The sequence below is a fragment of the Pararge aegeria genome, chromosome 27, assembly GCF_905163445.1.
Source record: "Pararge aegeria chromosome 27, ilParAegt1.1, whole genome shotgun sequence".
Lineage (NCBI taxonomy): Eukaryota > Metazoa > Arthropoda > Insecta > Lepidoptera > Nymphalidae > Pararge > Pararge aegeria.
In genome coordinates, this window is record NC_053206.1 from 5413473 (window position 1) to 5437343 (window position 23871).

General features: G+C 37.1%; 4 protein-coding genes across 4 annotated transcripts in view; 3 read left to right on the plus strand and 1 right to left on the minus strand.

Moving 5' to 3' along the window:
• Positions 1 to 239: 239 nt before the first annotated feature.
• LOC120635560 lies at positions 240 to 1151 on the minus strand. The gene has a single exon (XM_039906574.1). The coding sequence runs from the start codon at positions 1149 to 1151 to the stop codon at positions 240 to 242; it is 912 nt and encodes a 303-aa protein (XP_039762508.1).
• Positions 1152 to 1553: 402 nt separating this feature from the next.
• Positions 1554 to 15391, plus strand: LOC120635709 (60S ribosomal protein L4). Its single transcript, XM_039906829.1, has 10 exons — positions 1554 to 1676; positions 4019 to 4199; positions 5270 to 5351; positions 7977 to 8140; positions 9477 to 9601; positions 11248 to 11346; positions 11971 to 12106; positions 13800 to 13935; positions 14258 to 14417; positions 15158 to 15391. Exons 1-10 carry the CDS (start codon positions 1674 to 1676, stop codon positions 15362 to 15364), a joined length of 1293 nt encoding a protein of 430 aa, XP_039762763.1. The 5' UTR covers positions 1554 to 1673; the 3' UTR covers positions 15365 to 15391.
• Positions 15392 to 16380: 989 nt separating this feature from the next.
• LOC120635848 (28S ribosomal protein S35, mitochondrial) lies at positions 16381 to 19641 on the plus strand. The gene is made up of 2 exons (XM_039907036.1): positions 16381 to 16687; positions 18794 to 19641. The coding sequence occupies exons 1-2, from the start codon at positions 16466 to 16468 to the stop codon at positions 19598 to 19600; spliced, it is 1029 nt and encodes a 342-aa protein (XP_039762970.1). The 5' UTR covers positions 16381 to 16465; the 3' UTR covers positions 19601 to 19641.
• Positions 19642 to 19952: 311 nt separating this feature from the next.
• The window catches only part of LOC120635561, a 35130-nt gene continuing 31211 nt past the window's right edge, over positions 19953 to 23871 (plus strand). Inside the window, exons 1-2 of the mRNA XM_039906575.1 lie at positions 19953 to 20029; positions 23363 to 23437. Coding sequence (XP_039762509.1) covers positions 19957 to 20029; positions 23363 to 23437 — 148 coding nt within the window. The 5' untranslated portion in view covers positions 19953 to 19956. The remainder of the gene's footprint in view (positions 20030 to 23362; positions 23438 to 23871) is intronic.

The window sequence follows — 23871 nt, forward strand, 5'->3', positions numbered from 1 at the left end:
TCTCATAGCATTAACAAGATTTACCGAAGACGTCTTCCTGTTCCTTTTCTGCTATGTTCGTATCTGGTCCTTGATGTCTTATTTCGAAGTAATTTTACGATAAAGACAAAGCCTAGTTTATCGAATCAAGAACAAATGGGATAGAAATGCACTATATTTTTCTACATAAATCAATCAAAATACTATTTAAAACTGTAATACAGAATTATATGCTTATGCATTAAAATATTTAATTATTCTTAACAAGCGTTTCCTGCATAGGCGCTTTCTGGGTTAGTGGGACAATACATTCCCAAGAAGTTCCTGCAATTTCTACAGTAATGGTATACGTCTTTACAAGATCTTAGAACGTATGGCAATGGAGCACATATCCAGCAGCATAGCAAACATAGAGTTACCGCACACAAATGCGTACACAGGGTTATCTTGCTCGCCACAACAGTCATCCCTGTGTATCCACATTCAGGACAAACAATAGTTACGGGTGTAAAACCGAAGTTGTATACTCTTGGTGGAGGCGGTGGTAACGGATTATCAACGTAAATATCAAAAGCTGTTGTGTAATTAGGCGGTGGAGTATGTTGAATGTATGATGGGGATGGAATGAACGTTCCCATTAGTCGAGGCCTCCTTCTTACTGCCATTTGTCTTAAAACGAATGAATAAGACGGAGGAGCACTTGTCAGTGAATCTGGAGGCGTAATTTCCGAGTAGTTTTTGGTATTAAACCAAGCTTGTAGGTTATTGATTCTTTTGTCAGCCATAGCTAACCTTAACGAGCTCTCGTTCAATTGGGCTAGTGCTTGAAGGACCAGTGTTTGTGGTTGATTTGACGGAGGCATATTTAAAGAGACAGAAGATGGTAAATTTGATGATATTCGTAAAGGTTGATTCGTTATTGGTACTTCTAAATGCTTCATTAGGATTAAAGGTATTGCAGATGTTTCAGCATTAAGAGTTGATTCTTCGTTTTGTTGTTTAGTTCTTTGCGTAATATGTTCGGTTTGGGTATCGGGTGTATCTAATCTTTGAGCGAATATTTCTCTGGAATTTAAAGACGCATCATCATCCTCTTGTTCCGTATGAATATCTCGACTTGAAGAAATAGTGCTGCTGCTTACGGGAGGAATATCATTCTTTTGCTTTTCCATTATTTAAAAATAATTTGATTGCTTGGAAAGATTCATACAAAATAACGAATAAAGAACTTTAAATAAAATATTTTTATAATATAAATAAATAAACTTGATAGCAACACAACGATAATAATGTTTCAAATTTGACTGAATACATTATTTAATAATGTTATTGTCCAGAAACTCTAATTACTCTACTAAAAAAATTTTAGTAAAATTATATGACTATTTTACAGCTCTTTTAAAAGGTCATAACTCTGCCAAACAAAAGACAAAAGTTAGTTTTTAAATTAGTAACACCATTTTTATAAATAAATGTTTAATTAAATGGAATGAGAGATGCTGTAATTATTTTTCATTATTTAAAAAAAAACTTTTTAGTAATATTTTTATTAATTTATGAATATGGCAACCGTCGTTAAAGTGTGTCAGAAAAACTGACGCTTCCGGTCTTTTTACTCCTTCGTGGCATGGCGGATGGTCTTTACCGCCGCCTATAGTGTGTTTTAGGAGGAATAACCTCGCTGATAAAGCGAAATGGTAAGTTGTAACTATTCAAAAGTGCTTTAATTGTAAAAAAATACATTTCAACAATGGAATATCGCAAAGTGAAAGTGTTTATAACATGGAAGTAACATGGTGATCCGTCCACGTGTTTCTAAAAGAAACTCTTGAAATATCAACAATTTCATGAGTTTCAGTGAGTTACATTTATTCAGAACGTTATGGAGAGCCAAATTGACGGTGCGTTAGGCTATTCGGTCAAATAATTTAGGTAAAAATTGTGTTTTGCACATGATATACAACCACACCTGACGTTCCTTAACTTTGTTTATTTCGAAGAATTCGAGTTTGCAGAGTTGTAAATGATGCTTTCAGAGTTAATTTAGTCGTGGCTTAGAGGAAAACTTCCCCTAAATAGGGGCTTTTTGATGTTTGTATTTCTTGGTTATGTTGAGGTTATGTCCTGGAAATTTTTATGCACTCGAAAAGCATTCTCTTTTCAAAGTGCGGTTTGAATTATGTGTCGATTATTTAGGAGTCACGTGTATGCATATCTAAAGTTGTGAATATCACATTGCGGATATCTTCTTTTATTCGGCTGTTATGAGCTGAATACTTTTAGCCAAGCGGCAGGTATTGCGGTCATCAACTTATCACATAGCCGCTGGCCATGACATGAAGTTATCCAGTTGATTTAATTCAAAAATCAATTTAGTTGGGTGGTTAAAAGTGAGGTTTAGCTATTGATTGTCGGCGAAGATGACTTCAAGAGCGTTTTAAACTATCAATATCACAAACACCTGATATTCATTAAAATTTATGAAACAGCTTTTTAACTGCACGCATAGAATTGCATCACTGTGATCATAAATACTTTGTGTCATTCGATGAGCTAAACCGGTGACTTAGTTTAACGGTGAAGGAAAGCATTTTGCCTGCATACTTGATTGTTAATGTACCCAAAGGCATGTTAAGTACCAATCTTCACTCAGCTACTACGGTGGACCACCTAAATCCTTCAGTCTTTTCTGTAGTGGATTGATTATTTTATGACATTGAAAGTCAGAATATTTATGGTTTGTTTTGTCACACTTCTCATTGTGGCACCTTTCAAATTATGAATATTTGGACACATACTGAGACATTATGTTAATAGACCTCTAGATGCAAAATAACTACACTAAAAGATAAGATTTATATATAATAAATCTTTTGCTGTATTGTTGTCATTACAAGTTTGTTAAGCCTGGTCAGTTGATCCACATTAGGGTAGCATGATAAAACTAGACATTTTGTTCATATTCTTCAGTCTCTCTAGAAGAACTTCCAACTTTTCTTCTTAAGGACTAGATGGCAATGTGTGTCTTGTTGTAGTATAAATTTTATTTATTTATCTTAGGCAAAGTTCATTTATTTTAAGTAACTCTATGACCAACATATTGTGGTTCATTTATTATGTAGCTGTCTCACATTGTTGAAGTTATCTGCTAATTGTGAATAGTTACTTTGCAGAAGCGGCAATCATTGTTAATTTATGGTTAATGCATCTAAATCTAAATGTTGCTAGGTATCATTTAAAAATACTTCATTTCGACATCTGAACATAGGTAGGTTCTTAGTTTTTATTTTTAAAACTGCATGTTTTTTGAGAGGTTGCATAATTTAAAATTAAAAATGAATATTTCTAGTGTTTATTTCCCCAAACTCTTCCTGGTTGTGCGACACCTAGCCCTCCAGGTACATTTTAGGGGTATATCAAAGTTCCTTTAGGAAACATCACTTGGTATTCTGCTAGTGGTGTGTCGACATATGGAATACAAAACCAATAAGTTTTTTTATTTATTTATTTATCAAATAAAAAAAACCACAGAAGTTTGTCCTCCATGCCTATCTGCAACTATTACATTAGGTGTTTACATAGAGAAATAAAAAACCAGCTGTGAGAACAACTACACACTACTACATTTTTCTTTCAGAGGACCACATGGCCATTCTGGCACCATTTTAGCCTTTTAATTTGTCTGGGGACATCTGTTATTCCTGTGGCCATTGTAATTTTGATTAGTCTGCGGTACATCATCATATCAAACCCATTACTGGCCCACTACAGGTCGCAGGTCTTCTCCCACCATGAGAAGGGGTTAAGGCCGTAGTCCACCACGCTCGCCCAGGAGAAATCTCAGGCATGCTGGTTACCTCACGATGTTTTCTTCACCGTTGAACAACAAGTGGTATTTTAATTGCTAGAAACCCACATTACTTGGAAAAGTTGGAGGTGCTTGCTGGGATTCAAACTCGCCTCCTCGAAAGTGAAGTCAAAGTCCTACCCACTGGGCTATCAGCGTTTTATTGTACTGTAATTATGAATGTCTTTGCAGAGTCTATCAGTTGCCCGACCGCTCGTGTCGGTGTACTCGGAGAAGAGTGAGAAGGTGGCAGATGCATCCGTGCCGCTCCCGTTCGTGTTCAAGGCGCCCATCCGCCCGGACCTGGTCAACGATGTGCACGTCTCCATGTCCAAGAACGCACGCCAGCCCTACTGCGTGAACAAGGAGGCTGGTGAGTCATAGTCCTAGAAATCTTATATTATGAAAAATAAGCTTAATTTGCTCGAAAAGCAAGAGAATCTGTATTGTGTAGTTTATAATTCCTTCAATCTTTATACTCCACACTGAACAGATCTTCGGCAATGTAGGGTACACTCATGTTTCGTCCCAAAACGCGAGCATCCTCAGGAGATGTTGACTTTACAATGAACAATTATTCATTTTAAAGTTATCATCTCCTGAAGATGAACAATTAGTGACCTCAATATAACACACCTTTCCTTTTCCCTATTTTTTTTTTATTTATTGTTGATGTTGATTTGGTATATTGAGGTTGCACATATTGAAGATTGAACCATTTGAAGTTATTTTGTCTTTATTCCCTATTTCTGGATTCGGTATTTACTAAACCCACTTCTTTCCCTCAGGGGGCAAAGAATCTGGTTGCACTGCATGTCCACATTCAGCATGTTTGCCATGATGTTGAGTGTTACTGCGGGACAGTGCAATATTATTGTGATGATATGGCGTTCTGGGTCATTCTTATGATTGGCACGGGTGCAAATTTGCCACAACATGTTTACTTTAAGGCTATATATGTATTAGATTTTAGGGTTCAATACCGAAAGTGTAAAACTGGACTCTATCCATACATCTGTCTGTCCGTCACCAGTTTGTATCTCATGAACCGTGATAGTTAAAGACTTTAAATTTTCACAGATCTATTTGTATTTCTGCTATAACAACAAAACTAAAAACATTGGATAGAAGCAGGGCGATACTTTGCGGAAATCCATAATATATTATGAAAATTAAGCTTAATTTGCTATACTCCGCAAACAACAGGAGAATCTGCAGTGGAAATAATATCCAAATAATATATGTGTAATAATAAACGGGGGTAAACCTATTGCCCTGCTTTATTGGGTCCAACGGCTCCCTGCTACTTTTTGTTGTAATTTTATCTACTTTGTTACGAGTTTCTGTGTCTCCCAGTTCCAGCAACTTGGGGCAACAATATCCATCGGTTCTCCGTATTCTATACCTTTCTCCGTTTACTAACCAGAAATATCTTGTTGCCAGGTCACCAAACCAGTGCCGAGTCATGGGGTACCGGCCGTGCCGTAGCGCGTATTCCGCGTGTACGAGGTGGTGGTACTCACAGGTAAGATATATTACCCCACAATTGGGTAAGAATAAACTTGCAGTGCAATTTACTAGGTTACATAAACAATAAACTACCCGTTGCCTTCTTGGAGATGCCCCTTAAAAAGTTCAAAGTTTGTATTAAAGACAAGCTTATAGTGTGACTTATTGCTCTAACCAGGTGGCTCAGATCGTGATAACAAAACAGAACACTGCTAAGTTTGTTGTGGGCTTCTTCTGAGACCAGGATGTTTCGATGGATGCAGAAGTTTACGAATATGGTTATCGCCATCATCTCACTACCATGTACAAATTTATCATGTAATTTACACAATATAAGTGTCTACTTGAATAAAGCAATATATTGAAACACATTCAACCAATCGTAGTTACTACACGATTGATAAATACCTTAACGACAAGGCTGCTTGGAAGCAGGCCACTCCGCTCTCATCTCTCAAAAAACAGAAAAATTCTAAAGATTCTTAAACTATAAAATGATGTTGGAAAAGAGCAATCTGCTTAGTTTCCTGCCTGCTCTTCTCAGTGGAATCTGCCTTCCGAACCAGTGGTAGAGTCACTACAAACAGACTGACTTGATGTTTCAAAAGTGCTTATAAACTAGGCCTACTTATGATAGGCTAATAAATGAAATATGAATTTGAAAGATATTTTTTACTTTGACATTGTAAATAATAATAATAAAATAATAAATATATTACGACAACACACACATCGCCATCTAGCCCCAAAGTAAGCGTAGCTTGTGTTATGGGTACTAAGATGACTGTTGAATATTTTTATAAATAAAATACATAAATACTTAGAATATACATATAAACACCCAGACACTGAAAAACATTCATGCTCATCACACGAACATTTTCCAGTTGTGGGAATCGAACCCACGGCCTTGGACTCAGAAAGCAGGATCGCTGCAAACTGCGCCAATCGGCCGTCAAATTGTAATTAGGGGTTTTCTTATTATGATTAACAGCTATAGCTATGCACGTCTTAAAGTCACACTCACTGTTGCCAATCTGTTGTGATCTCCACTAGACTTCAGGATAATGAAAAAAATTGTTTTACATTTTTTTCCTCAGTCTTTCATTTTTTGCAGAAATAACTATATAAACGGTGGCACGGTGGACGATGGCAACAGAAAAAATGTAGGGCCTAGATAATACGAAATTAATACAATGTGTAGATGAATATCGAAATTATACTTCAGAGACTTCATGATTTACTGTCTCTGAGACTTTTCTGTCAAACCGAAAACATAATAGTTTTTGAGTAATTGCCAAATTTTTATTGAAAGATATTCCCACTCGCAAAACATTGTGATTTGTACAATGTGATTTTATGAATGTAAAATCACATGGTGATTCTACAGTAATTCGTTCGTTCGTTTCGTAATTCCGTTACGCGTTGTATAATTCACACGCACACACAGAAGCTTCTAAATGTAATGTTAATTCATTACCGATTAGTTAAAAATAAAAAATGATTTAATATTTGTTTTAAATAACACAAATTTCTAAAGGTTTGTTATACATCTTGGCCGTATAATTTTTGTATCTATTTCCCCGAACTCTTCCTGGTCGTGCTTTCCCTAGCTTTCCAGGTACATTTTAGGGGTATATCAAAGTTCCTTTAGGAAACATCACTTGGTACTCTGCTGGTGGTGTGTCGACATATGGAATACAAACACTCAAAAATTTTTTTTTTTAAATATTATTAATTGGTATTAATAAAGAACCTATAATTGGGCCCGTACAGACGTATGAGGCACTTCTGTTAGTATTACAAAATTAGATTGAAATATCATATTTAAGGTGCAATGCTTATCAGGCGAGAATAACGAATTTCGGGTTCGCTAGTCCTACTTATTTTGTGAAAGTGTGGATATTTGTTACTCAATCACGCCAAAACGGCTGAACGGATTTGGATGAAATTTGGCATGCATGTAGCCTTTGACATCGAAAAGAACATAGGCTACCTTTTATCCCGATTATTTCTTAGTAGTTCCCGCTGGAAAATTGCAAATTGTTTACGAGCTAATCCGCGGGCAGATAGCTTTGATATTTGCTATAAATACTACGACAATACACACATCGCCATATAGCCCCAAAGTAAGCTTAGCTTTTGTTATGGGTATTGAGATAACTGATGTAATACTTATAGTATACCGATAAACACCCAGACACTGAAAAACATTCATGTTCATCACACAAACATTTTCCAGTTGTGGGAATCGAACCCACGGCCATAGAATCAGAAAACAGGATAGCTGCCCACTGCGCCAGTCGGCCGTCAAATTATGCACGTCACCTATGCTATGGAAAAGGACATGTACTTTCTATACATATCCCTCAAATAGTTTCCGTGGTAGGATTAAAAATTGTTAACGAACTAAGCTTTGGAAATAATTCTGAAGTCCACCCAGACGAAGTCGTGGGCAGGGGCTAGTATGCTATAAAAAATCCTCTTATTTTTACTAAGGCTTTAATGGCATTACTCTAAATATTGGATAGCTGTATTGTTTGTTTCAGTTCGCGGAGTACAGCAAATTAAGCTTAATTTTCATATTATAATATGGCGTTACTCTGCCCAGGGATGTACTAAACCAGTTTAATTCTCCCAGGTCCGGTCAGGGTGCGTTCGGTAACATGTGCCGAGGTGGTCGCATGTTCGCGCCAACCAAGCCGTGGCGACGCTGGCATCGCCGCGTCAATCTACGTCAACGCAGAGCGGCAGCTGCCGCCGCCGTCGCTGCCGCCGGTGTGCCAGCCCTCGTGCAAGCTAGGGGTGAGTCTTCATCATCACCCCATCACAGGTCCACTACGTGACGGACGGTTCCAGGCCAACCAAGTACGGAAAAGGCCCAGGTACAGACGAAGAAGACAAGGGCACGATTCAGAATGAGAAGGTCTTAGGTCGTATACCACGACGCTAGCCAAGTTCTGATTGCTAGACTTCAAGCCCCTTTAGCAAAGTAATGGAAACTGTCATGCGTGCAGAATTCTACCACACTGCGTGAAGTGCGGAAGTCATCATTGGCGAGACATACTGGCCCACTGCAAGGTACAGGTCCACTACAGGGCACGATTCATTACGTACAACGGACGGTTCCAGACCAACTAAGTTCGGAAAAGGCCAAGGTACAGACGAAGGAGACAAGGGCACGGTTCAGAATGAGAAGGTCTCCGAAGGCCGCGACGCTAGCCAAGTTCGGATTGCTAAACTTCACGCCCCTTTGGCAAAGTAATGGAAACTGTCATGCGTGCAGAATTTCTCTAGATGTTCTCCTTGAACATCAAAGTAAGTCGCTTAGTCCACCACACTGCGTGAAGTGCGGAAGTCATCATTGGCGAACCATTACTGGCCCACTGCAAGGTACAGGTCTCCCATCTAAACAATAAGGTTTTAGGCCTTAGTCTACCATGCTGGCCAAGTGCGGATTGGTAGACTTCACACGCTCTTGAGAACGTTATCAAGAACTCTCAGGCATGTCTGTTTGTAACTTGGCCGCCTTTAAACCACATTTTTTTAAGATGGTTCATACATTTTCTGCGAGATTTCCAGGGGAGCCTGTCCTCTGCCCCCCTGGGTATACTCATGCCTATCCCTGTGACCTTACTTATTTTGATTATCAAGTTAAAATAGGAGTCACTACGGCAGGGTACAGAATTATTTCCCGACACAGATGCAATATTGTGTTTAGCAAATTGTGTTGAAATGTTAGGAATGACATGATAATATTTAAACTGTGATGTAAAGTAATTTTGCAGTTTGTTAAACAGTTTTCTTTGTAAATTTTTCTTAAAAAAACACGTTTTATAACATACTTAATGTTTCCATTAAAATTTTATTGTATTCAATACAATTGGAAAAAATAGAGTATATCTATACCAATGTAGCATCAGTGGCGTGCACAGGGTTTTTGACCAGGGTATGCAAAAAGCAGGTACATGGCATAAAATGGAAATTTTCCCACTAATATGACTTATATAAAATAATTTGGGTATGCAGTGCTTTTGTGCATGTATGAAGTGCACGCCACTGTGTAGCATTAATCTATTATTTCTCCGATTCAACAAATAAGCTGTATTATGACGCCTGAAACGCTAACATAAATTCACAGGTCACATCATTGAGAAGATTCCAGAACTGCCCCTGGTGGTATCCGACAAGGTCCAAGAGATCAACAAGACAAAACAGGCTGTAATCTTCCTGAGACGCGTCAAGGCCTGGTCTGATGTCCTAAAAGTAAGTCAAATAAATAGCTCTGCACTTTATATGCAAATGTTATAAGTCTAACATTATGGAGACCTTCGCTCACTTCAATTTTTAATTCACCATCGACAAGTCGACCACTTGTATCCACTAGTCGCCCGCCGGGATCGACGAGTTGACAACGCGTTGTCAAACAGTCGATTGCATCTACTATCACTTCTACCACATCAACGGGCAGTCAATGAGGTGACTGAGTTCACAACTCGTTGCCAACGAGCTAGTTAGCTGGTAAGAAATGGTCAACGTGTGTGCAACGCTCTGCCACTCGTCGATTTTACAGTTTCTATAGCATTTACCTTATGTCGAATGAAATAAAGCTCAATTTTAATGTCCATGTTCCATGTGTGATCAGTGCACAAACTGTATGAACAAAGTCCCTATTCTAAATCGGTCAGTTGTTAAAAACTGTCCGCTATTCCATGTGGGACAATATTGAAATTTCTTTAACAACAAACCAACTGTGCTTGTTTTGCAGTTAGTTATAGAATAAAGAAGACATTTTTTCAGAATCTAGGTTAGTAAATACTAAGATACCATCTATAAGAAGAATATTCTTTATAATAATCAATCTAGAGAAGCTATTATGATTTGAAACAACATATAAATTCAGTTTTCATATAAATCAAAATGGCAATGGCTTAAAGTTGCAGTCACACATTCATAATACGTGAATCATTGTTTTAATATTATAATTTTGCTCTTTTTATAGTATTACATAACCCATTTGAGATTATAATGTGAAAACAGCAGAATTATATAGTTTACTGTGTAGTTTTTAAGAAAACTTTTTAAAACCCCGCGAATTATAAAGGATGGCCGATATACTAATACATGGGCGTAACAGAAATACGAATATTATAAAAAGAGATTATGAATCTAATCTTTAATGGTGTGTCACAAACCGTAATCCCTCTAAAGTATTGATCTCAGGAAAAAGTAAATTAATTGCAGTTTATCGTTATTATGAATAATATTGGCTAAGAGACCTCTATGCATTCCACCTTGTGTAATAAGTGGTTCTGCACGGGCTGCTTGCATATTCTCCACAGGGAAAGGACCAAATATTTATCTTTTCCCACAGTTTTATCCATTCTCCGAGCAACAGACGCACAGATGGAAATAATATCCGTGCAAAATTATGACGGCCGACTGGCGCAGTGGGCAGTTACCCTGCTTTCTGAGTCCAAGACCGTGGGTTCGATTCCCACAACTGGAAAATGTTTGTGTGATGAGCATAAGTGTTTTTCAGTGTCTGGGTGTTTATCTGTATTTTATAAGTATTTATGTACATTACTCATAAAAATATTCATCAGTCATCTTAGTACCCATAACACAAGCTACGCTTACTTTGAGGCTAGATGGCGATGTGTATTGTCGTAGTATATTTATTTATTTAAAAAAAATAAACTAACGGGGAGTAAACTAGCTTTTCTCGCTTTTCCGTGATTTGGTATTTAATCTCGTCAGTGGATAAAATCTTTCGCAAATATCGTCAAAGTATGTCTACAAATATCCATTTTCTGTTCTAATGTTGTTGGCCTTTGTTAAGTTGGAGGGATTAATTCTCCCATTGTTTATCGCTTTTACAATAATTAATAGGACTTGATGTTTGTCGACAGGTGTACAAATCCCAACGCCTGCGCGCCGGCAAAGGAAAAATGCGTAACCGTCGTCGCGTGCAGCGTAAGGGACCACTCATCGTATTCAACAAAGATCAGGTAATTTATTTTCTGATTAGCTTTCAGTTTATTTTGTGGAATTCGGTTATAGTTTCATCAATAGCCTACAACGGTCCACTACACAGTGCTGGGCTAACTGCATCTCTCACTCTCACTGATTGGTGACATAAAGGACGATTCTGCTTGTTATGTTATATTTCAAATACACCTGCGAGAAGAGAGATGGTGAATTCTTCTGATCTGCTGTTAAAGTTTAATTTGAATAACTAAAAAAAACTGTGATTTAATGTGTGAAAGGGTAGCCAAATCAGTTCATTTGGCGTGAAAGTGTGAAAACATATTGGAGACAAGCAGGCTTTACTTTGCGGAAATCCATGATATAATATGAAAATTAAGCTTAATTTGCGCGAAAAGCAGGAGAATCTGTATGGTGTAATTTTAATTTCTTCAATACTTATACTCCACACCAAACAGATCTTCGGCAATGTACCCTCTACGCACGTTTCGCTCCGAAACAGCATCTTCAGGAAATGTCGACTTTATTATGAATAATCATTAAATCATCAAAACCGAAAAACTTTTCCTGAAAAACTACTATATAATGTGTGCCTTGACTGTAAGATTTGCTCCAAATTTTGTTTAAACATCGTTTTCTCTACCCAGGGTCTTACCCGCGCTTTCCGCAACATCCCCGGCGTTGAAATGCTCAGCGTGAACAAACTGAACCTACTCAAGTTGGCGCCGGGAGGTCATGTCGGACGGTTCATCATTTGGACCCAATCTGCTTTTGAGAGGCTGGGTACGTATATTCTTCTTTAAAGGTCTTAAACTGGTCATCTTTATCTTCTTTAGCTACTTTGGGTGTCACTTTGATCATTAATCATAATCTATTACGATACCATAACATGGTATGATTAAACTTTTGTTTGTATACTCATTAAGAGTACCGGCGCGCAAGCAAAAGCTGAGCTGATCTACCACAGTCCTATACAGATGTATGCTTATGCATTAGTTTAGGGTACTAGCTGATATTATGTTATGGTATTTCACCACCTCACAGCAGAGTCAATATAATATATTGGTGATACGAGAATATATTGAATATATTCTCGTATCACCATTTTGTTCCCTAACTAATACACTCAACATTTTAAAGTTAATATTGATGTTGTTTCAAACTGTTAGAAGCAATAATGGCACTTGTTTAACAATGTTTAGTCTTATACTTCAATGTTAGATAAGATTATCCAAAATTTAAGTAACAATCAATCCAGGGACTGTTAGTGATAACTTCAGCGCGATGAACTTTCACTAAGTTGGTGATTATGCACTAAATGTCCACTCCACGCAAAACACAATGTTGTGTGGAGTTACTGCGAATATAGTGCTACATTATTGTGTTGATCAGGCGTTCCAGGTGTTTCAATCTCTGAGGCAAATGGGTGCAGTGTTGACACTACACTGATTTTAATATCAGATAAGATTACAAGAAGAGACGTTCGGACCGGCTTGTTGCTTGGCGACGCACAGTGTGCATAAACTCGAACTTCCTTTTCCAAGCAACTTTACTGAAGATTGTTTTATCTTAAAAAGATCTGAATTTACCCGGCTAAGTTTGTTGTGGGCTCTTCTTAGACCAGGGCGCGTTTGGAACCCTCGTAGCTTTAGATTTAAGTTGGCGAACGAAGTTATCACCATCCCGTTACAATTATGTAAACAAATATGTATGAACGCTTCATAAGTGCCTGTGATAGGCCTACATAAATAAAGAAATTTTGAATTAGAAAAAAAAAAAAAATATGTGGTATTTTGTTTTGGACACTTAGCCATTATAATTTTCGAAGCCATAATGTTTTTCTGTATAAAAATATGCTTTGTTTTGCTTGTACTTTTTTCTACAAAATATTATAAATGCAATCACAACATTTCTTGCAATGAGTAAGTAATAATAGAGATTTTTATGATAGAGCTCGTCCGGTTTAAGTACTACTGCCATATTTACTTGCGCTCCGGTGAAGATTGGTGTATTACTCATATTCCCACCTACGCGTCAAGTTAATGGACGCAGGCAGGGCACCACTTTTAGGATGTATGCCTTAAATGTTGCCTCCAATAATAGTTTTCCACTTAAGCACAAAAAAGACTTTACCCTTAAAATTCTCGTACCCAGCAATGGTATATAATTTTTTTTTGTTCCTTTACAAATTAGCTCTTGACTGCAATCCCACTTGGTGGTAAGTGATGATGCAGTCTTAGATGGTAGCGCGGTAACCGGTTAGGGAGTATGGTAGTCATACCCCTAATTGGTTTCTACGCGACATCGCACCGGGACACTAAATCGTTTAGCGGCACGTCTTTGTCGGTAGGAACCAGACCACACCAGACAAACATAATTCAAATCATAATACAATAAATACCCTGATGAAGTGGTCTCTGCAGAGGCTGTTTTTTTTTTAATTTATTCTAGCAATATTACCTTTATTTATCCACAGATTCTCTATTTGGTTCATGGAAGACGCCCTCAAAGGAAAAGAAGAACTTCAACTTACCCCAACCCAAGATGGCCAACACTGACCTGAGCAGATTGCTGAAGTCAGACGAGATTAGGAAGGTTCTGCGAGCACCCAAGTATGTATACAGGTTTTGCCTGAATAATTTTTTATTTGAGTTTGCATTTCTGTCTTTCAATGTTTGCTGAGAAAAAGATTAAAGACAATTTAAAATAGAATGCATTGGGCTCATTTTACTATGTGTTCTAATAATAGTTGAATGTTTTAAACTTTGTTAAACCTCGTTAAATGATGATATTTCTCTATCAGAGCATTGGGTTATGATAAGACCATGATTACCTAAATTTCACGTTGACACATACTGATCTATCGCGTATATAAAACGCATTGTCACCAATACCTATGAAGCCACACTAATATCATCTTTATTTCCTTCACAGCAAGAGAATTGTCCGCGCAACACGTAAACTCAACCCTTTGGTCAATTCCAAGGCCATGTTACGTCTTAACCCATACGCTGCCGTGATGAAGAGGAAAGCTGTACTCGACCAGCAGAGGAAGACCAACGTTAGGGCGCTTGCTTTGGCGGAGAAGCGTGGAGTAAGTTTTGGGTTTTTTGGAACAATATTTCAAGTTGTGTGCAAATATTTATTCCAAAAGCAAATTGTTGTCGCCCCTGCCATTTGCTGCTGGAATTTTGACTTGTAAAAAAGAGTTAATTATTTTCATGTTTCTATCACGGTTTTTCCGCTATATCTATAATAAATAGCAAATTTTTTTTTTTAAATAGCAATATTTTTTGGAGATTATACAACGTGTAACCGAATATCATTAGGAATCAACCTGTATAAATATTTAATCAAAATAAGCATATTTATTTTTTTCCATACATAGAATTCAAAACAGTGTTTACTTATGACAACCCTATTAAAAATAAAAGACCGACACGTGCATAGTACCTACGCTGCGCGATGCGTACCTAATTGGCCGGAGTCACTTCATTTTAATTCTGCATGTGATGTCAGGGCTGTATCTGATTTCCTCTAGTAAAAACTGGTTTTCTAACTATTAGCGTTTCAGATTCACAGATAAGTCTCAGACACAGAAAATAATCTACCTTTAAAGTCTGTGAAGTAATTTTTCGGTTTTCATTTACACATTGTATAAATAGTAGTTTTATGTAAACAAAGTCAAAATTTAAAATGATGATACTCTCTTACAGAGCATTGGGTTATGACAAACCATGATTGCTAAATCACGTTGACACATACTGATTTACCCCAGTTAATAACTTTATCACCCCCCTTATTTGACTCGACTTAACACCCCATTTTTTCCAGATTAAACTTCCCGACTCTGACCCAGCTGTGCGGGCACAAAAACTACGTGAAATGAGGGCGAAGTCTATCAAATTGGTAGTTTCCAAGAAACCGAAGAAGCCAGTCGCAAAGAAAACAGCACCACCGCCCCCCAAGAAGAAGAAGGTAGAAAAAACCAAGGCGGCAAAACCCAAGGCTGCAAAACCCAAGGCTGCGCCTAAAAAGTGAACGAAATAAAAGTTTATAGAAATATAATCTGCTTTTTTTTTCATTTATTTAAATATAAAAATGTACATAAAAACTAATTTACATTACATAATATCATATAAAAATTTGTTTTTGTTTTTACAACCAGAGGTGGCTTGCTCCATTACCAGAACTCCGGCGTAAAATGCTTCAAATGCATTATTATGCTAGCTTGTTCGAAACCTAAAAACAAAGTCCCAAAAGAAATTGAACCCCCAACTAGTGGTTCCTTACTTATTTTCCACCGTATCGAAGGGCCCATTCATACCACTTCTAACTGATACGATGAGTATATAAAACATTTGGCAGGTGCACATCTTTCAAGTTTCGGATTCTTTTTCGGAATTAAATAAATCTAATATTAAGTCTACACAATTTTTTTTTCCTTACAAATATTGAAAGTTATTTGGTAAAATAAAAACTACTACATAAACTATTTCAGTTTTAAAATAAGAAATTATTACAAATTATGAATTCAAGTCAAAAAATTAATTGAAAATGGAATGATTTGTACTAGATTCCTGTCAGGATACCTTATATTTTATAGACTTAGATAAAGATTGAGGAATGATATGATGCCCTTGATTTGTGGCCCCGTAAAATGGAAACCTGAGAAGGACATTCCCGAAGATTTGCAATGTTCCAAGTCATTTATTCTTTAGTGAGTTATGCAATGTGTATACAACACAGACTTCTTTATACAATCAATAATTGTTAAGTCAACATCTGAGGATGCTCCGGTTTCGGAGCGAAACGTGCGTAGAGGGTACATTGCCTAAGATCTGTTTGGTGTGAGTAAAAGGATTGAAGAAATTATAATTATGCATAATTTTTATAATACCGAATATTAACATAATAATATAATATTTTCCAAAATAATTTCTCATTTTGAATTAAATAATAAAATAACTACATTAGTGTTATTATTAAATCGGTATTCTGAACTCAAAGTTACGACTAATCGGTAACCCTTTTTGACACTTCTAGGTACATCACTAATTCTTAAAAAATATATAACCTAAAAATGGCCGTATTTATGTGGTATTTCTAATTAGTGTTGTAAATATAAAAGTATCAATAAAAATGAGTGTCTTAATAAGGCACTACAAACCTGGTGGCATTTACAACACGAAAATATGGCGCTTCGCTTCAACCACAGCCGAATCAACGAAACAAACCAACGGGGAAGATGAGGAAGAATTTCGTGTTCTCGATATTTTGAAGAAGAAAGATAGATTTCAGAGGAAAGTAGCCCGTAAAACTGAGGTTCCACCAGACAGGACCGACAAAATGCGTACGGATCAGGTAATCAATAAGTATATTGGTTATGCCAAAGTTATCTTTTTTGATTAACATTCAAGCTCTGCTAGCTGTGCTATTCAATATGAATATTACTTTGAACAGACGCGAAAGCCAAAAAAATTTATTTATTAATTGAATTTTTTAGCCCATAACTGCAATTTCACCTGATTGTAAGTGATGACATAGTATTTAGGTGCTAGCGAGTAACCTGTGAGAGATATGGAAATTATATGAAATAAATACCTCTAACCGGTTTCTACTCAGAATTGTACCCAAATGCTAAATGTCTTAGGAGCATGTCTTTGTTTGTAGAGTGGTAACCAGCAACTGATTCCGTTAATCAGACCAGACCATAGTAAATACATAAATTATAAATTCCCAAATTAGTAGCTAAATACAGTCAAACCTGGGTAAGTGAGAACTGGATAAGTGAGAAAACTCTATAAGTGAGAGTAATCCTACTCTATAAGCCAGGATCCGTCATTTTAAGCTTCCAAAACCTCTATTAGCGAGAAACAGAAACCTTTGTAAGAGAGTCGTTTTTCCCTCACGGACCTCCGTAAGTGAGACTGCTACTTATCTATACCTCTATAAGCAACAGTCGAACAAGCTATATTCAACAAAATTTATGAGTTAGAGAAAACCATTCAAAATACAAAAACAGAAACCCAAACGAAATTCAGGGATTTTTTAAATGTAAATAAGTTAATAATAAAATAAAATTACATAGTGCATGAATATGTCTTGTTATTGCTGCGTACCTCTATAAGAGAGAAACGCTACCCATGTACCTGCATTCGCGAGAAACTCGGGTTAGTGAGAAACCTCTATAAGCCATAGAATGAGATTGTGCTCCCTCGAACTCTTGCTTATCCAGGTTTTACTGTACTTCTTTCTTTTCTTCTTCTTCTTCTAAATAGAAAGGTTGGTGTGGTGGTGGCAGATCAGAATAAAGCTGTCACCACCCCTCCTTTTCTTACTAGGGCCTCTCTTATGACAGGAGTTACCCAGCCTGGTAGTTACCGATTAGTAACAGGTATAAGCATATTATGTATAAATAATACATTATTGGATAGTAACATGTTTATTGACCTAGGTAGCAAAACTTGTCAGTATGTGTACATGTAATAATTAAACTACCCACTTGGTTTTACTTTTGTTATGAAAAGGTAAACAAATGATGTAGATACCTATATATGACAAAGCGTTATGTATTCAATTTAAATAATTTTGGGTCATTCAATGGGGCGGATAAACAAATTCCTTAACAGACGACAATTCGCCGGTTGCTTCTCTGGTGCTGCAGATGTTCCTGGGCGACAGTGTCACTGAATATCAGGTGGCAAATGTTTGCTCGCTAATAATATTTAAAAAAAAACAACAAACACCTATCTAGTAACAAACATTCAAATTCAAATTTCAAAATTCATTTATTTCAAGTAGGCCTAATTAATAAGCATTTTGAAACGTCAAGTCAGTCTGTTTGTAGTGACTACCACCGGTTCGGAAGGCAGATTTCACTTAGAAGAGCCGGCAAGAAACTTAGCAGATTGCTCTTTTCCAACTTGATTTTAAAGTTTAACAATCTTTAGAATTTTTCTGTTTTAATCAATCAATCCACATTGCATATCCATCTACTCGTAGGTCAGGCTCAGTAAGGCTGCTCTTTTCCAAAATCATTTTAAAGTTTAACAATCTTTAGAATATTTCTGTTTTTAATCAATCAATCCACATTGCATATCCATCTACTCGTAGGTCAGGCTCAGTAAGGCCTCCACCATCATCATCATATCAACTCATTAGAGGCCCACACCAGGGCACAGGTCTCCCTTCACAATAAGAAGGGGTTTAGGCTGTCCACAATGCTGGCCCAGTGCCGATTGGTGGACTTCACACACCTTTGAGAACATTAAGAAGAGCTCTCAGGTATGCAGGTTTCCTCACGATGTTTTCCTTCACCGTTGATGCAAGTGATATTTTAATTAAAAACGCACATAACTTAGAAAAGTTAAAGGTGCGTGCTGGGATTCTGAAAGTGAAGTCGCTGCCACCCACCCACTACTCAATAATAATATATCGATTACTTATATTACTTTAATGTAATTTCAGAGTTGGGGCAACGTATGGCCTGGACCAAGATCATTCCAACCGTCATCTGTACCTTTACCCATCAGACAAGGCTACGTACCAAAAGGACAAGCGCCACCTGGCAAAAAAGCGAATGCGGAGCTGATGAAAATACCTAATTTCTTACATTTAACTCCGCCTGTCATTAAAACTCAATGCGAGGCAATAAAAAAGTTTTGTACCGAATGGCCGAAATTACTCAACTCTGAGGAAGCAATAGAGAAACATTATCCTTTAGAAGTCATCACATCGGATTATTGTCATGCAAGTCCAACTATTCGGAATCCACTGTCACGTGTTGTTATATTAAGAATTAAATTGTCCGATTTGAAACTGGATACACATGCTCGTGATAAGTTTCTACGTTTAATTGATGACAGATACAATCAAGAGACAGATCTGGTCACGATAACGGCAGACCGCTGTCCGGTGAGACAGCAGAATTTGGATTACGTCAACTATTTATTGACTGCGTGTTACCATGAATCATGGGGCTACGAAGACTGGGAAGGTGAGAAGACCTTAGAGGATATGGAATACTATGATTTTGATTTGAATCAATCGAAGAAGAACCTTATAAATTGGCATTTGCAGTGTAATAACGAACGACAAACTTTAAGTGACAATGATTACAAATCATTTGATGTCTCATCAATACCGAATGCAACAGAATACAAAGATGCAGTGTGTTCATTGTTTAACGATGCAGAAAGTGAGCACACTTTGAAAAAGTACGATGCCTCCGTTAGGAAGCTGCTGGGGTTGCCAGAGAAAAAAATTCTAACATAATTTTAATATTTAAGTAAAGAATAAAAAAAATGTAGTTCGTACCAAGTTGTTTGATTCAACATCTTTCATTCTTTACCTCATTTTAATTAAAAGCATTCTGTTTTGAAACATGATTTTCATACAAAGTTTTTTATAACATAAAGAAAAAGTCCTACGGGAGGTATTTAAAAAATTTAGGTCAGGCAGTGCTTTTACGCCTGTATGTAATTAACACCATAATAAATGTACGTCGGAGTAGGTATACATTTTAATCGCAACCACCTTTTTATACAGTCCAGTACATTTAATGTACTCGTAAAAAGGATCGTAAAATACTTCTCAGTTGCGTTTTCAATTTCGCCATGTTGAAATCGAGAATGGCAGCGCGCTGGAAAAATGTTTCTCTCGATAATATCACATTGGTTGTTACAGTGTTATTTAAATTTTCCTGTAAGTTTTTTTCCAATAGGTTTTTCATTATCATCATCACCTATGAAGGTCCCACTGCTGGGCACAAAATTCCTGCCTTATAGGTTTTTAGGTAGAGGGTTATAGAGCAAAGACCCACCGTGCTTCTCAAATGCAACGGGTCGCAACGATTTCTTAGCTACTTAATATTTTAGTGTTATTACCGCCAGAACAATAGAGAGAAATATGCTGTTAAAGTGATTACATGCATGACAAAAAAGCTTGTTTTTTATTGTTATCACCATCTCACAGTCGAAATACTGGATAGAAGCAGGCGTTACTTTGCGGAAATCCATAATATGTTATGAAAATTAAGCTTAATTTGCTATGCTCCGCGAACAGGAGAATCTGTATGGTGTAATTTATAATCACTTTAATCCGTATACTCCACACCAAACAGATCTTCGGCAATGTACCCTCTACGCACGTTTCGCTCCGAAACCGGAGCATCCTCAGGTGATGTGATGATGACTTTACAATGAATAATCATTGTAATTGTCGATCTGTTTGGTGTGGAGTATACTGATTGAAGAAATTATAAATTACACCACACAGATACTTCCGCTGTTCGCGGAGTATAGTAAATTAAGCTTAATTTTCATAACATATTATGGATTTCCGCAAAGTAACGCCTGCTTCTATCCAGTATTTCGACTGTGAGATGGTGATAACAATAAAAAACCTGGCTAAGTTCGCTGTGGGCTCTTAGAACAGGGCGCGTTTGGAACCCTCCTAGCTTTAGTTTTAAGTTACCGAATGCAGTTATCACCATCACTAACATAAGTGTAACATGTTAAATGTATGGACGCTTCATAAGTGCCTGTAATAAGGTCTACATGAATAAAACATTTACGCTAACAGTAGTACCTAGGAGAGCTTTAAGTGACAGAGCTCGTCCGGGAAAGTACTACCACCATTTTTATTTCTGCCGCGAAGTTGCAAGGGGTGCGATTTATAACTGAATGACTAAACTAATTTGACTTTACGGAGTTTTATGCGTTTTTAATTTAAATTCAAATTCAAATTCAAATTCATTTATTTCAAGTAGGCCTACTTTATAAGCACTTTTGAAACGTGTGACATGTTTGTGTGACTCTACTACCGGTTCGGAAAGCAGATTCTACCGAGAAGAGCCGGCAAGAAACTCAGTAGTTGCTCTTTTCCAACATCAACATTTACAATCATTTTGCTATCTTGCGGGAGATGAGAGCGAGGCTGGCTGCTTCCATTCTACCTTGTCATTGAGGAATTCATCAAATGTATAGTAACCTCGCTGTACTAGATGCGTTTTTACACATTTTTTAAATGTATGCATTGGTAGGTCAAGAATTTCCTTAGGAATCATGTTGTAAAAGCGTATACTCAACCCCACAAAGGAGTTCTGCACCTTTCGCAGAGCAAATAAATATCACATGCTGTGACGGTGAAGGAAAACATCGGCGAAACCTGCAAGCCTGAGAGTTCTCCGTAACGTTCTCAACGGCGTGTGAAGTCTACCAATTCGCACTTGGCCAGCATTGTGGATTACGGCATAAACCCTTCTGAGATGTATGAGGGCAAATAAGACGACCGTCAGTTACGAAGACTGGTCTATTACTGACTATACTCGTATAGGTATGACCTAAGATTAATAAGATACACATCACCTTCTCATTCTTAGAGAAGACCTATGCCCTGTCGGGCCGGTAATAATGCTGATGATTTATTAAGATGATGGGTTTATCCTGTGAAATTCCAGACATAATAATTCATCATAATTACTATCTCAAAGTCAAAGTCAAATATTTCTTTATTAAAATAGGAACATAGATGGCGCTTTTGATGCGTACATTGCATGTATGCTTGATGTGGCGATAACAAAATTCGTCAACTTAAAACTAAAGCTACGAGGGTTCCAAACGCGCCCTGGTCTAAGAAGAAGCCCACAACAAACTTAGCCAGTTGTTTATTTTTTATGACGGCATTGTGCCGCAGCGACTCCCTACTCGACTTGTAGGTTTTTTTATAGTAATAACAGACAGACAAAGCAGATACCTAAAGGTCAGTGCCGGATTGACCTCGTAGCAAGAGTAGCAATTGTTAAGGGTCCTTTCGCGCCCATTTTTAATACCGCTCATCTCTGCCTGACTGACTGACTGACTGACTGACTGACAGACGGACAGATATCGCCTATTGTAATTTACTGTTAATTACCCTCAAAATTGTAACCTATAGATAGCAAATACCGATGCCCTCGCCTATACTCTAAAAGCAAAATGGAAGTGGGCTGGCCACGTTGCTAGGCTTACCGACAATCGATGGACCCTCAGGTTAACGAAATGGCCAGGCCCAGGGTAACCGTGCTAGAGGTAGACCGCAATATCGGTGGGTGACCTACGCGACGCAAACTCACACACGCACAACCATCCACTCAATCATCGAGACAACAATCTAAGGAGAGCACTGTCGCCTGTAATACAGTTTTTTACCTAAATCAGGGACAGTAGATTTTAAATTTCACCATAACATACATTTATTAGATACACACCAATATAAGTTGTGAGGTACGCTTTTGTTTGTATAATTATTATAATTACTTTACGTTACGTTACTTGTACTTATGATAAACAAAGATAAATAAATAAATAAATAAATAAACCTACCTATGATAAATAAATAAATAAATAAATAAAATATCAAAAACGTGGCTGGACCAAATTGGATGCTGAAATCAAAATACAGGCAGCGCTTGCTGTCTCTGGAGGTGGCCTTGACCTTGAAAAAGGGTTCTTCAAACGGAGTTTTTTTTTTTAATTTATTTATTGTTACTATTATTTTTTTTCACTTTATATACTTGAAATTAAGTATAAATATTCTAAAATTATGTAAATGTATGAAGAAATAAAAGGCTTTTTTTTAAATTTATTATTACCTACCACTACAAATTACCTTGACTGTAAGCTTACCTGCTGGCATTGAAACAGAACATACATAATCCTCATTCAGTCATTATTTCATGCCTGCATGCATTGTGTCCAAGAACCGTAAAAACGCCCCGCGCACGTCACACTTTACACCCGCGGAATTATGCTAGCTCACACACTTTTTCCCGTTTTCCAAGTTTATGTTGAACGTTCAGAACATTAGAGGTAAAATAATTACTGTCAACTGCTAAATGGTATGAAGTTACTAACCGTTTGTTCGAGAAACCATTCTAAAGTGGTATGGTTATTGATGTTTCAATATTAGTCGTGAACACGGCTTCTGTATATTCTTAATTCTTTGTAAACCCTGTATTATTTTCATTCATATTTTACTCTTACCTTTTGATTGCAGTTGCTTTTGAGAGGGAAAATTTCGTTTTCTGGCCAAACGGCACCGTACCGTTTTATGTGAATCCCACACATTTTGGTAAGTATTCCGTAATTTACAATAAACTACCCATTCACATCTTGGTGCTGTCTTAAAAAGTTCAAAGCTTGTGTGTGTGTGTGTTAACGATAGCTTATAGAAAAGTTATAAAGTACTACGTAACCGATAAAAAAGTTTTTAATAGAACAGAAATAGAATAGAAAAACTTTATTGCAACACAACAATAGGAAAAACACAAGAAAAACAGTAATAGTTCTTAGTGCTAGGGTGCAAAAGCGGCCTTATCACTAAAAGTGATTTAAAGGCAACCTGAGTGTGCGAAGCCGATAAAAAAGCGGAAAGTGGATGGTGCATAAAGGATGTTATAATGAATAAAATAAACTTACATGAACATATATTTACATATTAAATACAAAATACGTTACGTTACGGCAGTTACCTTGGCCAACGAATTAGTTTGGCCATCCGAAGGG

Coding starts and splice junctions, on each gene's coding strand:
- LOC120635560 (XM_039906574.1), bottom strand. CDS start 1,151: ATGGAAAAGCAAAAGAATGATATTCCTCCCGTAAGCAGCAGCACTATT.
- LOC120635709 (XM_039906829.1), top strand. Junction 9,602..11,247: donor CCTGGTCTGATGTCCTAAAA/GTAAGTCAAATA, acceptor GTTTGTCGACAG/GTGTACAAATCCCAACGCCT. Junction 12,107..13,799: donor ATCTGCTTTTGAGAGGCTGG/GTACGTATATTC, acceptor ATTTATCCACAG/ATTCTCTATTTGGTTCATGG.
- LOC120635848 (XM_039907036.1), top strand. CDS start 16,466: ATGAGTGTCTTAATAAGGCACTACAAACCTGGTGGCATTTACAACACG. Junction 16,688..18,793: donor ACAAAATGCGTACGGATCAG/GTAATCAATAAG, acceptor ATGTAATTTCAG/AGTTGGGGCAACGTATGGCC.